The 16,228-nt window shown below is 33.7% G+C and overlaps 1 protein-coding gene across 12 annotated transcripts; it reads left to right on the top strand.

The window, feature by feature from the left end:
* Positions 1-1,263: 1,263 nt before the first annotated feature.
* LOC129574173 (6-phosphofructo-2-kinase/fructose-2,6-bisphosphatase) lies at positions 1,264-16,155 on the top strand. 12 transcript variants are annotated; one of them, XM_055455749.1, is made up of 10 exons: positions 2,391-2,508; positions 2,814-2,978; positions 3,341-3,695; positions 12,424-12,710; positions 13,150-13,284; positions 13,358-13,615; positions 13,738-14,191; positions 15,272-15,291; positions 15,382-15,489; positions 15,558-16,155. In XM_055455749.1, exons 3-10 carry the CDS (start codon positions 3,623-3,625, stop codon positions 15,618-15,620), a joined length of 1,398 nt encoding a protein of 465 aa, XP_055311724.1. In that variant the 5' UTR covers positions 2,391-2,508; positions 2,814-2,978; positions 3,341-3,622; the 3' UTR covers positions 15,621-16,155. The 12 variants fall into 12 exon arrangements, with proteins under 12 accessions (XP_055311725.1, XP_055311726.1, XP_055311728.1 ...); XM_055455750.1 differs by lacking the exons at positions 2,391-2,508; positions 2,814-2,978 and adding an exon at positions 1,264-1,384 and having other exon boundaries at positions 3,385-3,695; XM_055455751.1 differs by lacking the exons at positions 2,391-2,508; positions 2,814-2,978 and adding an exon at positions 1,459-1,607 and having other exon boundaries at positions 3,385-3,695.
* The last annotated feature ends 73 nt before the right edge of the window (positions 16,156-16,228 follow it).

Here is a 16,228-nt window from a genome sequence, read left to right as displayed (position 1 = left end):
ATTGACCTCAGTTGTAATGCATGAAACTGATTAGATATTGTGGCACGAGTATTTTGTTGTACAGTCATCACATTTGTACACAGGAAAAAAATGTAGTACTTTCAATTTTCATCTGAATAAAAATAACCGACGAAAGGTATTCATATTTGATCCGAATAATCAGAAGTTTCCCTTAAAACCGGCGACACTCAAGCGCATTGTTCAAAAAGTGAATATACAAAGGAAAATCACACAACCGTATACCGCTCATGTGACCAGATAATATAAATGAGTTTTATTGAGTTGTGAAATCTGAACTTTTTATGAAATTTCTCGTGGTTATAAATTCAGAAAAAAGATATAAAGTGATGAGCCTGTTTTTCTTCTACACTTTATAAATAAGACAACAACCACCTCATCAAAAATAAAAGAGAAATATTGACTTAACCCAGTGTTATTTCATTCCAATCGCAATATGTATTTCTTCTTTCTGACTACGTCATGATACTTACATGCTTGCAATACGCCATGTATATCGAGAAGAGCTAGCGCTATTATGTGGAACACATACATTGCTGCTATTTTTGTTGATGCACCACTATAGCAAGTTTCCAGCTCGATGCACTTGAACTTGACATTCAAGAACAGAACTAGGAATAAATTTTCGCTATGTATTTGTTCTATATTTAGATTGCGGCTCGTGTCACACGTTTTTGCAAGTATTCATTACGAGAATGAAAAAATAAATAATATAAAAATATACAATAGATCTTCCACAATTGATATTTATGATCAATTTACATTTTGACGCTTAAAAATTTTCCATTAATTATCATAACGCAAAATCAAATAAGTAATACTGGTATCACAAGATACGATGGTGCTGATTTGATATTGGCCCATAATTTGCGTATCATTTCAAATTTTCTTTCTTTATTCAATTTGATTAGCTACGACAATACAGAAAATTACGATGCGCTATTTTAAGCGGCATCAATGCATTAAATTCAATCGATAATTTTCGATCTTCATGAGAAAGTAGCGAAAGCAAATGATCCGAACTCCATTTCTTCCATGCAATCGAAGGGCAACAACAAATATAAACAAAAACGCATATACAATCAATTCTATAACAATAACAGCGAGCGAAAAAAAACAAACGACGTTGATGGCGACGCGCGTGTATCAACAGCTTCTGTGAATAAGTTCACAGGTATGCATGTTCCGCAGCTGTGTGTATGTATGTATGCGAACTGAACGATAATAAAGAGGAACAACTATAAATACAGTTTAATTTTAAAACGATGTTTCCTCTTCGGTGTTGTGGCTTTAATATTCGATTTCACGTGTGCTTGACAAGTGTTTCTGCGATTTAAGCTCAGTGTGGTTTTTTTCGGCTGTATCGGTAAAAATATTATACGGTTTTATTAATTAACACAATTTAACAAGACTCCCGGGCTCTCTGTCTCATTTCATTCACAAATGATTCGCGCTAAACAGTATTCGTTTACAAAACTAGATGAAAACACAACAATTTTTATTAGTTAGCTGAAAGTGTTTCTACTGCAGTCAGCGATTTAGTTCGTTGAACAAAATTTTTTTTCTACGTGGAACTGCATACATTATCAGTAATAATTGATTCAAATGACATAATGTCACGTTATTTTAGTACCCAAGATAAAAATCTTCATAAAAACGAAAAAAAAAATCTACAAAAGAGAAAACTATTCATTGGTGTGCTTTCCAAACGATTAGATGTTAATTGTGTGAAGTGAGTGCTTGAGTGCATGTTTGCATTTTACTGTTGATAGACTTGGGGTGCACATTTTTTATTCGACAAAATCTGAAAAAAGTCATAAAAATTGGTTTTGAAAGAATTGATAGTTTGAAAGGGATGAAAGAAAGCGAAATAACGGTTCGGAAGAAAATAACGAATAATTTGAGTTGAACGTCAACGGCAACAGTTGAGTGACGCATTCATACACTACCGAACATATAGAATTCGTTTTGCGTCTTGTGTCGCCTGATTTAGCTACGAAGCTGCTGATTGGGTGAATTCTCTAACAAAATTCTCTCTCTAGCTCGGCACAATATACTCGTCCTGTGCCACTGAAAATATTCCGAACAACATACGTACGGAATAACGCTTGCGCATTTTTTTTTTTTTTTTTTTTTTTTTCATAATACGGCTACAATAATTGATTCGATTAAATAATTTTTTTTTCGTTTGTATCCAAACGGCTGATGATTTTGCATCCGTAAACCTTTGCTATGAGCTTTGTCGCAGCTGTCGACTTGTCTCTTTTCTTCTGTCAGCTCCTCTTCTGTTTGAGAATCCGCATGTGCTTGTAGCCGCTTGTGTGTGTATGTATGTATTTGTTGTTGCTGTCACGCGCAACGCTTTGTGTTTTGTCAATTCGGTGTTTGATGATGTGAATGCTACAATTTCGGTGTGTTCATCTGTACCGAAATCATTCATATCAAAATCAATACAAAATTATCTGTGTTTTTTTTTCTTGTTGTTGGAATGTTTGTGATGTTTTATCTAAGAATATAAACCAGTTTGTGATATGGTTTCAGTGATGATTAATTAAAATTGTGCGTACTATATGCGGCTTCTTTCGGTACAGTTTCATGGTCACACCAAACTGAATGTGGAAAATTCAAATGGCCACTTGTAGAATAAAAGACCATTTTACCAGTAAATCGATCGCGGCACAAATCAGTTATCAAAATTAACATAGTGAACGACCAGTGAACACAACTACTGAATGTGAATCCCAAAATTTTAGATAGCAAAATAGTCTTGTACATATATGTGTGTTCATTCTCAGATATCGGTTATTCATCCGCTCTGGAGTCCTAATCATTCATATGCTCAAGCTGTTGGAATGAAGATTAGATTGTTTCATTCGAATTGTAATAAAGTAGAATGAAAACTTGGACCAAACACGACCATACATCTCTAAATATATATAGTTTTTCTCGGTGCTATTTGTGTATGTAAGCAGTTTAGTTTGACAGCGTAATATACCCTGAACATAGTCATACAACAATCATTTCTAATGTCCGTTATTACTGTTGGAATAGTTACTCAGGTCTGATTGTGATCGTTGAGTGACGAAATAACCACCGTACAAAGGATACTGCAAAATGTTTATATTGTGTTGCTGATTATTTGAATTATTTTTCAAATATCAGATTGATTATTATGCATTTGTAAAATTAAAAATGTTAAAACATGACATCAATTTTTCGCTTTAATTCGAAAAATCTTATTGTATATGTATATATACTCATCGTAATCAAAGTTCGTACGTCATTTGAAAGTTTCAATTCATTTATCGAACCTAAATTTCAGTTTAAATGACCATATTTCAAATCACTTGACTCCTTTCGATGTAGTGATGGTGCGCTGATGCTTCCGAATTCAACAGGAATTATCCAAATCGATCTGAACATTACCATGCTAAGTGAATCGAGTGGACGCTAAGTGATCAGTGAAATATAATTTCGAAATAACAAACATTTTGAAGCAGAGATTCTGAAAAGTGACCTATCGAAAGCCGGACGTGCCATCAACAATTTGTGTATATTATTGAATTGAAGAGCGGTTTTGTGTGAACACACAAGTTCAAGTGCAATGTCACCAACAGCATCAAATAGAATGTTACCATCAACAGAAACGGTTCAGACCAAACCATTTCCCATACGAGGTAAGCAGTTTGGTATATTTGTTTTATATTTTGTCAATAAAAAAACCGGAGTTCTATCACAAACACTAGATTAAAGCTATCATGATTATCAAAGTGTCATATGAATTGTGCGCAGTTATTTTCGACGCATATCGTATCGAATAACCAGTTACCAAGTTCCATGATTTAATTTCGAATTTTTGGAAAAGAAAATTCATTATTATTTCTGTGAAAGTAAAAAAAAAAATGGAAAATTGTTGTCCTATATTCTGCTTCATACACAACTTTAACCCTTTGACGACCAAGATTGAACGGGTTGGAATTTTGCAATTCTGATTGCAGATTCGTGATCAGCTACCCAAAAACGTTAAGAAAGTTTTATTTAGAAGAAACATTTTTTTGGTCGTTCAGTCACTTCATAAGGTTACATGTAGAAAAATGAGACCAAAAATAAAGTCTTACGCGCAGAGCCATATCTCATCGCCTGAGCAATATTTTCGAACATGTTAGGTAGTTTTAGAAAGTGGAAGGTTGCCCGCCGCATCTTTTCACCTAATATTCCGAAGTTTTAGCTCTAACCGTTTAAAAAAATATAAGATTATAAAAAATGTGAAAAAAAGTTAAGATTTTTTGACTTTGGAGGCATCTGTGGAGCGAGCTGGTGAAAATTGTCAATATATGATAATACTATATCATTTGGTAGCTACATTCATTCTCTTTCCAAAAAGCCTATATTTATCAAAATCGGTTAACAAATGTAGTAATTATGTGCGAAATACAAAATGGGACATATGTGTCCCAAAGGTCGTCAAGGGCTAATCGATCAGTTACACATAACAACAACTATGTCCAATTAGTGTTGGCGCTCACTATTTTAAAATCTTTTTTTTATTGCTCCAATAGTGGAACGTTCATTGAACATTATTGACGTCTCAAAATAGTCGTGTATCAATGAAATAATTTATGAATTTGTATTGGAGAGCTATTTGTGATAGGAAAAGGCATGACCATTATTTATTTTTTTTACTTTATCAGCATATTTTGTTTTTTGATGTGCGGTCATATAATCTGAAGCGTTTGAACATAGATTGAGTACAATACTGAATTGACGTATTTGTTTTCCGATTGAAGCGCTGCATAGATTAGCTATTGCGTATAATCAAATGACGAAAAATACCAACTATTTTTTTCTATTATTGTAAATTACTACTCACATAATGGGCTAAAATGAGACATACATTGTAAATGCCATTATCAGTCCTAATATTATTCTAGCTTCAGGGCGTAAGCACCCGGCAGCAGCAATTATTCAGTCACCTGTTTATGCTTAGCAACAGAACCGAACACGTTTTTCGGTCCAACCAAAGGAGTATTTTCCAAATATTCGTTTGTAGGCACAATTGGATTAAGGACGGGCATTGTGCCAATTTTCTATATTTTCGTCAATTTATTAACGAGCAACATGTATAGAGTGAATATCAAATCGAAAAGAAACGCCACCTGGGAACAGATTGAATAACGTTTGAAGCGAAGTTTGTAAAATCAGTAAATTATTTGCTCATGCTACAAAGTGTATATGGAGCTGACTCAGACAGAAATCGAGGAACTCCATCTATTTGACCGATGTTTTATAGATTAAATAAATGGACAAATGCTCGTAATATTATTCGAATTTTAAAGGTCTGAACAGAAGATAAGAGTTTCAAAAGCATTGCAAAGTTTTTGCATTTGAAAGGTTTTGAATTGTCTTGTCTTGTCTTGTCTGACTATGTTTATATTGCGATTCGTTACGTTGTTCCAATGAGTGTCTAGACGACGTTTGTCCATTTTTAATCGGCGCTGATAATCGTTGTCTATACTTATGAAATGATTTACAAATTCATGAATGTATCAAATTATTTATAAGAAAGGTGTGCTAAAAAAGAGCCATTTATTCTCATCATTTTCATATTCATGACATCAGTCAGCCTAGACATCAGCACATAAATGAGAAATCAATGAAAATATCGAGGGGCGAATTACTACTGAAAAACGGGTTTCAGTACTTTTCAGTACTTGTGATCGATTTTCAGTAGCGGTTCAGTTTTTTCAGTGCCTAGTAAATTTATTTATTTATTTATTTATTTAACACCGCCAAAAACTGGCTGAATATTTTGGTTTGCAGGAAAACGACTCCAAGAGTCGTGAAAAACCTGATCTTTTTGTGTTTGTACAATATATGGTAATTTTATACAATAAGTAGTTGTAAGTAATCGTCTTTTTCTATTGGTATAACAACTTGGTCTAAAAAGCATTGACACAAGATAACCTAACCAATACATGGAAATGCATAGGTAGCCGAAATGTAAACGGTCCAATATAGCCTAACTTAAACGTGTAAAAAATGAAAGACTAACTGAAGCGTTAACACTGTAGTGACGGCCCTAATGACTGCAAAAGTCATCATTCAATTTATCAAGAGGTGATACATTGAAGAAAAATTTTACGTCTAATCTAACAAGTCCCTGTTGGTAGTTATGAATTTGTAATTTAGTAGAGACCGAAAGACATAAGAAAAAAAATTACAATACTTGCAAATACATTAACATAAACGGTAGTTTCCATTATAAATTAATGGCAGGTCAAAAGTCAATCACCAACTCAATGGATGGCTATATCACAGTTAATGTTGCTACTTATTTTAAAGTTTGTGTAAAAATCACGGATAAATATCATTATTTCTATACATTTTGTAGGGATGTAAGATAACAATTTGTCAATATTTTATATTAAATTTTTGGTTTTGTTCGTTGCGTATCGACGAGATGAAATTAGCACGGCTGGTTGAGTTATTGAATTGTTCAGCCACTTTGTTTGCAAACTTGCATATTTGAGGCACTTGAGCTCTGATTTGTTTGTCCATGAGCTTATCTTTAATCTTGAGGTAGTCTGTGTGCCATAAATATATGACTTTTATTGCAGTTCAGTATTGTCAAAATTTCTTGACACTAGTGTTTAATGTTTGTTTTCTAGCATTCGAAATGGAAATTGAACGTATTTTATCAAAAATAAAGTCCACTTATATTTGAATCAGAAAAGTTTAAAGACACAACAAAGAAGCTGACATCAGAAAAGAGTGATTCATGTCGAAAATATATGTCTGGCAATTTTCGTCGAATGAAAATTTCTATGACATTGATGTGTGTATCATCAACTCTATGAAATGTCAGTGCATCTCTGAAACAACGAAGACTAAAACCAAACAAAACAAGAATGGAGTTTTTACACAAATGTTTTTCGGCGTATTTTTATTTCCAAACTAGTGAATGTCCTATTATTGTAGTTTGGCACTTTTGTAGACAAATCATTCTCAATTTTTTCCAACATTTTACCTCAATATCAATTTTTAAACTGTATGGCGTTAATGATATAAGTCAAGTGTCATAGTATGACGCATTCAATGCATAAACTGACACTGAAGTACTGAAAACCGGTTTTCAGTACTTTTCAGTATCAAGAAAAAAATTTCAGTTGTTTCCAGTACTTTCAGTCAATTCAGTAGTGATTCGCCCCTTGAAAAATATACAAATAAATAATTTCTTTAGATAGGAGCATACGCCACTGTAGTGAGGCAAGATATAAAACGCACAGTTTTTTGTTTGAAGATCAGTTTCTCAGGTTTTTTGTTTTAAAAATAGATATTTTGTCATGAAAAAACATCATGCCGAATACAAAATTGAATAAATCAAGTCAGTTATCTGCACACGAGCGCACGGGCGAAAATTTGAACGTATTTCAGGAGAAATATTTGTGTTGTTTTCATTCATGCAGCACGTGACTGGCGCATGTAGCGCCCAATTTGCTGAAAACATCAGACAAATAAATGTTTCAATTATTAAATTGTAGACTTTCTTCGACCTACTTTAACCGTACTTTATCAAAATGTTTGAATTGACTCAAAGGATTGTGGAATTTAATACATAAACAGAGCTATCGTGTAATCTTTTTTTTCTTCTCAAAAATCATGTTCAACGAACAAATTGATTTCATATAACGGGGAAATGAAGTTTATTTTGCCGAAGATTAAGTTATCTCTTATTATCAGCAATAGTCATAGATTGCGTTAGACGAAAATCAAATCCATTGTTTACTTCATCGTTGTTTACTTTATATATGATATTGATAAGAGATCGTTGTCGCTTGGTGTCGGATTGAAATAACTTAAGTTCAATACTATGTGTTATACAAATATATGTATTCAACTTAAGTCAACTTGTTCTTTTGAGCGGCGCGAGATAGCGGTAGCGCCTAATTAGACAGCGTGGTTGATTGTCAGAACTACATGACATTCTGTCAACGTTCCTCAATTCAGCTTCTTTAGGTACTCTGTGTAAATGTGTTTTTTATTTTAATAAACATCCAAACAATTTTTTTCAATAATGATCATTATGGTTCGAACCAAAACGATATATTCAATGTTGCTTAACATACTTCACTTGCGTTTTGGGGAAAATGTGTGAAAATTTTAAAACTTACTTGAAGAATGAAATATTTTCCAAAAAAGTACCAAATTCATGTTCACAAAATTTAATTTTGCAATATCGTTTTGTGGGCATTTTCATAAAAATATAATTTATTCAATAACGAAAGAGAATATAAATGTGTAACAAGCACGCTGTGTGTGACACTTATAACTTACGTACTATTGCGAAATAGTTTGAACTACTAAATGTCAAATATTTAAATTCGCGCCGCTGAATAGTTGCTAAATATACCGCAGATCTTATTTAGTCGCTACCGCTATTCACTGTCACGTCAAATACATTGGTTCTTATGGGAGAGAAGCACAGGTTGACTTAAGTTAAATGACTCAGAAGTTACACCTTTTGTCCAGTACATTTTTAACTTGAATTTGAATTATCATTATGCAACGCCATCAAGGGGGAAAGTACTAGATTTGTATAATTCAAATAATGCAATCTAGTACAAAAATAATCCCAAATAATCCTTCGGAATTCTCAATAATGCTCAATAATGCTATTCATAATATCAATAAATAACAGCGAACTATGGTCAAGTAATTGATGATTGCGTGCATTTGAATGCCTTGAAAACAAAGTGGGTCGATAGTAGATATGAATTGGTGAGACATAGAAGAACACAAGTTTGTCAAACGCCGTAGCAATAAAGAGAAGTATATTTTACTGCAACTAACAATGGTTGAAAGAATGTATGTTCATTTTTGGCGGTTCGTCCTGGTTTTTTACGGTTTCCGCGTAACTGATAAGAGATAACAACTAGTTGTCTTCGAAAAAGTTGTAGTACACAAGATCTTCTATAACATTGCTGAAGACCATTATCTCTTATCTCTTACCAATTGGGCGCAAATCAAAAACATCGGCCTATGGCATGTTTTTTTTTATCATCCTTCGCGTTTTCTGCGAAACTCATAGGAGATGAGAGAGAACTGTCTGAAGCAAAGTTGCGGAAGGCCTCGAGCACTATAAATTTGCTGAAGACGCCGAAAAACGCAAAAAATCGCAATTGTACAACAAAATTCGTGTTTTTCGCTGAACTGATAAAAGATAGATACTCGGCGTCTTCAGCAAATTTATAGTGCTCGAGACCTTCCTTGTTATCTTCTATCAGTTACGCGGAAATCGTGCAAAACCGGAACGACCCGCCAAAAATGAACATACATTCTTTCAACCATTGTTAGTTGCAGTAAAAAATACTTCTCTTTATTGCTACGACGTTTGACAAACTTGTGTTCTTCTAGGTCTCACCAATTTATATCTACTATCGACCCACTTTGTTTTCAAGGCATTCAAATGCACGCAAGCATCAATTACTTGACCATAGTTCGCTATTATTTATTGATATTATGAATAACATTATTGAACATTATTGAGAATTCCGAAGGATTATTTGGGATTATTTTTGTACTAGATTGCATTATTTGAATTATACAAATCTAGTACTTTCTCCCTTGAACGCCATCTATATATGCTAAGTTAAAAATATACCGGACAAAGAGTGTAGCTTCGGAGTAATTTAACTTAAGTTAAATATATATATTTGTATTACAAATAGTATTGAACTTAAGTTATTTCACACCGAAGTTACGCCGAATCTTCAGTGCATTTTTAACTTGGCGGGCGTCTAAACAGTGTAAAATAAATTGAACTACTTAAACTTGACATTCTATTAGCGTAGAGTAAATTGATTGGTTTCTCTTGGGTACTCTTCATGTCCACCATAACTATATTTACAACATTATTCCAATGATATAGTTTAACCAACATGTGCTAATGAGTTTGAATATAAGCACTAAATCAATTTAATATTGAACAGCAAAATAGCGAATGAGAAGAACGCAATTTGAATTTTATTTCGAATTAGCAATGAAACAAACGTTTTTCAGCGTTCATTGAATATTTCCGTGTCATTGTTTATTCGGACAAAGAACATTTTTAACAAGATATAATAAGAGCAATAATTAGGTTGACGAAATACTTTGTTTTGCTCACACAAAGAAAGTGGCATTCAATCAACTTGAACAGCTGCATAGGAGCTGATTACCGCATGTTCAATTTGAAACCACCATCCAAACAAAGCCATCAATATTTTTACAACGCATCTAAGCAAAGAAAGCCAACTCATTTGCCATTATAAATTAATCTTTGATTTGTTGTCCTTTCGCTCTTGAGGTACTCATGAGGTTACAAAATAAATAGAACTAGTGGATCGGAAAAGAAATAGCAACGATAGATTGGCATTGACATTGGCTCATGACTTTGAACAAATAAGAACTGTTTCGAATCTAAATGCAAAACACACGGTTATACGTGTGGAGTGCGCGGCGAATTTCATTATATGTGATGTGATACGTTCTACTAAACGTGTCCAAATTCAATCCCACTGAATTATATATATATATTATACATGTATGAGTATGATGTCTAATATTACGATTCCCAATTGAGTTTGAAAATTTTCCATCGAAATGTTGCCGATGATTAACCCTCTAATGCATACAACCACCTTTAGACGGGGAACATTTAAACGTCTGTATAACGTAAACCGTTCGTTGGATCACATTGCTTCAAAAAGGATTTTTGTTCTTCAAGGTGTCCTCTATAGTTTTGTCATTTGCACTATTAGTCTACATTACGCGGTTGTCGTTTTATAAACAAGAATGTGCGCGAAAACAGAAATTTTACCAAAACAATTATTCCCTTCTCAAGTTAGACACATTTTTGACACTTCTAAACAATAGATTTGATTGTTCTATGATTAATTTCTATCGCATTTCCTCACTAAACCACAAGGAATCCAGGATTATGAATATATTTTTTCAATTATATATGGCCAAAAATTAACCAAGTACCAGTACTCCCAGCCCTGGGAAAATTCAATGAATTAGAGGGTTAAAAATCATTGAAAATTGCTAAAAAAAGACATGATTTCCACCAATTCGCATGCTTATGTTATTATTTTTAACAACGTAACAACGTCTTCGTGCAAACTGTTCACGAAAAACATGTGTGCTCAACCGCTTTTTCCTGACGTTTCAGTTCAATACAAGCGCATTCACATTCGACCACTAACATAGCTCAATAGAAGACCTTTATCTGTGTGCTGTTCGTTGAGCACGAGGCATGTATATGTGTGCAATCGCTGACATTACACATGTCAAGTGAATTCCGACCGAAAAAAAAGAAAAATGAAAAAGACAACATTACAAAACTTGCACATACTTGACAACGTAAAATCATTGAAATATTATGATTTAAATTTTTCCACTGCATAGACGATTTATTCGAATTACTTTGTTCATTACAATTTGTTCCTCACAAAAAAAAATCCAAGTAAAAGTGTTGACTCGTGTCCTTCACCATTGATTTTTTTAAAGAAAACCTTCAAAACTTATCGGGCATTGATAGAGAAAGTTGTAGCAAGCCATCACAAAACGGTCACTAGTCATTTTCTTTCGGTCGGTGTTTGTCATTGAATTCTTCTGTATTCAACACGTTGTAGTTTCTTTTTTGAGCATTATTCCGAGTGAGCATTTTATAGATAGCAAGTCAAGTGCAATTTTCCCCCAAATTATTTTAATGTATATAACTACATAATTTCACCGTGTTCATCTAACTTTTCATTATCAATCAAGAGTGTGTTTCGGTTGAAATCAATCAGCTGAAGAAGTATATAATAAAAATTTTACGTTCACATAAGTTTAAACTAATCTTAGAAACGACCAAAAACAGACGTGTGCTTTGATGCCTTTAAATTGTTTTGCCTTTACATTTTTGTTACAAATCTAGAAAAGAAAATTATTACAATAAATTAAATTACTAATAGTTTATTCAATTGATAAGTGGATATAAATCGAGAGATCATGGATTTTAAATCGTTGGGATGGAAATTTTTGTCAAAGGAAACATTTGGCGATGGTAAATTGATACAATATTTTCACGTATTTATTTCAATTCAACTATCCTACTTTTACTATCGGTGTGTAATATAATGTAGAGAATAGCGCCAAGTGATAACCCTTATGCCACTTAATAATATGATTAGCTAAAAGATTGATCGTGTGTCATGGGCTACGGACAAACAAAGGACATAATATGGACAATTGCATTGTCCGAACGCCATTTTTTTCACATAGTCGAGTTTCATTCAAATAATATATAATAATATTGAAAGGTTCTTTTTTTTCTATCTTTCCCTCTTGTTTACCATCAATCGCATTGATTGTGTTTAGGCGAACGTGTTAATTACGTAAATAAACCGCATGTGATCGCTATGGTTGGATTACCGGCACGTGGAAAAACGTATATATCAAAAAAACTAGCCCGCTACTTAAATTGGATCGGTATATTTACAAAAGTATACAATTTAGGTGAGTATCGACGCAATGCTACATCTGCTTACAAGAGTCATGAATTCTTTCGGCCGGATAACCAAGCAGCAATGGCCATACGCACAGAATGTGCTCTTCGTGCGTTGGAAGATGCATGCAAATGGCTACAGGAAAAGGGGGAAGTTGCCGTAAGTATAGGATTGCTATTAAGATTCGAACATTTTGATCGAGTCATTTCATCATTTTGATCACTAAATCGTTATATAAAGTTCTTTAGACAATTTTAGCTCCAACACTTTTTAACGTCGCAACTGAATAAAATTCCGATGTAATCACTAGTTGACTGCGATTATCAATATATGAATGGTTTGGAGCGGAATAATGTCAAATAAAAAGGAATAGCTATATAGTTCACTATAGTTTACTATACAGTTTACTATATAGCTATCCCTTTTCCGCTCATTCATCATCGACATTTTTCCGCTCAACTTTTCTGTATTACAATTTCGCTCCAAACCATTCATATTGATTATGGATATATATAATACCTGAATTTGTTCCGATTGTAACGTTAGAAATGGTTGAAACTACACAGTCGAACGCGCCCTAATGATTGTTTCTTGGCAGGTTTTTGATGCTACCAATTCAACTGCTGAACGTCGAAAAATGATCCATGAAATTGTAGTCAACAAGTGGGGTTACAAGTTATTTTTTGTTGAATCCATCTGTGATGACCCTCAAATTATCGAACAGAACATAATGGTAAGTTAAAAAAATAACCAAGAGAAAACTATTTCGATCACTAATCAATAAATATGGCTTATTGTAATGGCAGGAAGTAAAAGTCAGCAGTCCCGATTACACAAATATGAACACGGATGCGGTTCTAAGGGATTTCTTATTGCGTATCGAGCATTACCAGGAAAAGTATCAACTACTCGACGAAATCATTGAAAAGGAGCTGTCATATATGAAAATTTATAACACCGGCGAAAAAGTTGTGGTTCACAAACACGAAGGACATATCCAGTCTCGCATCGTGTATTACCTGATGAATATTCATATAACGCCACGCACCATCTATTTGACCCGGGTATGTTGAATGGAGTAAAACTTGGAAAAACTCAATGTTTTGACGAATTCAATTTTTGATTGCAACATCATGGACATAAATTGATAACAATTTCTCTCTCTATCTCTCTCATATACTAACAGCATGGCGAGAGCGAACATAATTTGGCTGGGCTGATTGGTGGTGATTCCGATCTTAGTCATCGGGGCTATTCATATGCAAAATCATTGGCAAAATTCATTGATCAACAACAAATCGAGGGTCTTCGTGTTTGGACTTCAAGACTTAAACGCGCAATTCAAACGGTAGCTGATGTTCCAGCACCACAGGAACGATGGAAAGCTCTAAATGAAATTGACGCTGGTATCTGTGATGAAATGAGTTATGATCAAATCGCTGACAAATTTCCACAAGATTTTAAATCGCGCGATATGAACAAATTCTATTACCGGTATCCACGTGGTGAGAGCTATGAAGATTTAGTTGCTCGCCTCGAACCGGTCATAATGGAATTGGAACGACAGGGAAATGTTTTGGTTGTATCACACCAAGCTGTACTTAGGTGCCTATTAGCATATTTCTTAGATAAACCTGCAGGTGAGTCAATGAAAGCTAAAATCTTCTTTCTGCTTGAACTATTCACAAAAAAAAACAGAGTCATGCGTGTCTTGAGATGTTTTATTTTCAATTCATTCGATATTCGTACATCACTGATACTTAACAAAAATCAACAATAATTTACAATGTTATGCCACCTTGAAGATTAAATTTGGTCAATACGCGTCCGTTCTTATGAAGGGTTATCGATGCAGCTCCATTGAATCCACGCCAAAGCAAGGGGAATTTGTCAAGATCGATTCTCATATTCTGAATGGTGTACACGCCGGGTTTTATTGGACAGCGGTCTGGAAATTGTCCATTAGTGGCTTCAATCAAGCGGCCGTACATCGGCCACTCTCGGCGACAAAATGTACACAAGTTTACATCCATATTGTTGATCAAACGTGCATATGGGATATCCGGTGACACACTGATTTGTACCTACAAAAATAAAACCAAACGAAACTAGCTAGAGCAATACACAGCAAAGCCACTCAGTTGAAATTCACAGAAGATGCTACTTACATTGGTTCCATCGTTGATTTCTTCATAAATGGTCACAGTCGCACTGAAGTCAATGTATTTGTTCGCCACCATGTGATAATTCACATTCGATATGCTTACGAGCTGTGGGTAATTTGGATCATTTGAAAACTCGAAATGAACCTCTTTCGCTAGGCAATTCAACAGCGTTAGCACGAAAAACGAAAACACGAAACGAAACATTACTTTACTTTAACGATGTACACGTTCAACACCAATGTTCTGAGAACACTGAAAGTTGGCTTTTATATAACTCAATTCTTGTCGTTATTCTCATGTTTGGAAAACATTGTTCATAAGAAGAAAGAAACATGTTTAAAAAAAACACATTTTGTACAAACATAACTTCTTGCAGTGTTTTTATGGCGCATCAGCAATTTTGAATCCAAACAATGTTTCTTGTTATTATTAGAAGGCTGAGCTAAAGTTATAAACAAACAACAAACAAGTGTGATGATTTAAACTTCAATAATATTTGAAACGAATTTCAGTCAACTAAGTAATAACTATGTTTTTTTTTCTTGTTTATTTCAGAGGAACTTCCATATCTCGAAGTGAGTACCTAGAACACGAAATAATTGTGTATTGCAATACACCGATATATCCTGATGTTTAATTATTTACCAATATATTTATATTTAAAGGTGCCGTTACACACAATTATCAAGCTGACGCCTGTTGCATATGGGTGTAAAGTCGAACACATCCCATTGTCAATTGAAGCGGTCGATACGCATCGACCAAAGCCAGAAGTATGTACCAAATAGAAAAAGACACATTTGTAACGTTGAAAGTATAGCTAATGATGTTTCATTTGTAGGTTCCAGGAACAGTTGGTATACTCGGTGCCACAAATACAATCAACAACGGTATTGAAAGTTAGTGCGCATCTTCTGCGCGTTCCGTGCAACAACAAAAAAATAACAAAAACAAACAATCAATGATGATTTTGATTATTTTCTTATTGCTAGTTAGTTTTCATAAGTGAAAAACATTCTTCATTCAATAATAACAATTTAGCTAGATAAATTTAAGCTTTCGAACCAAAAAAAAGAGAAAGAAATGGAATAGTATTTTGAAGGAAATCGACATTTTGTACCTGTTTCCAATGTTAAGATGATTTAAGTGCAATGTAACTTCATTTCATTTTTAATAGAATTTTAACCAAAGTACAGTGGTTTTCAAATGCCGCAGGCTGCTAAGTTTCCTTTTTACGACTGGTATCACGTAAATTTCTTATGAAAAGAAAAAGTGAAAATGAATAGCCCTTCCATTTTATAAGAGGTTTCGAATTCCTTTCGTTGTAATAATAATTATTCATGCATTTTTTTGCTGTTTTGTTTCTGTTTTCTTTTGGAAATGAAATGAAGATAATTTATATATAAATGGAAAAATAAATCAAATATTTCAACTGCAAAGTTATTTGGTGTTCGTCCATATTTTATTGTGATTTATCCACGTTGTTAATTCAATGAATTGGACTAAAAACGG

The sequence above is a fragment of the Sitodiplosis mosellana genome, unplaced genomic scaffold, assembly GCF_009176505.1.
Source record: "Sitodiplosis mosellana isolate CC-2019 unplaced genomic scaffold, AAFC_SMos_1.0 Smas_scaffold_6150, whole genome shotgun sequence".
Classification (NCBI taxonomy): Eukaryota; Metazoa; Arthropoda; class Insecta; order Diptera; family Cecidomyiidae; genus Sitodiplosis; species Sitodiplosis mosellana.
This window is presented reverse-complemented; position numbering and strand designations above follow the sequence as displayed.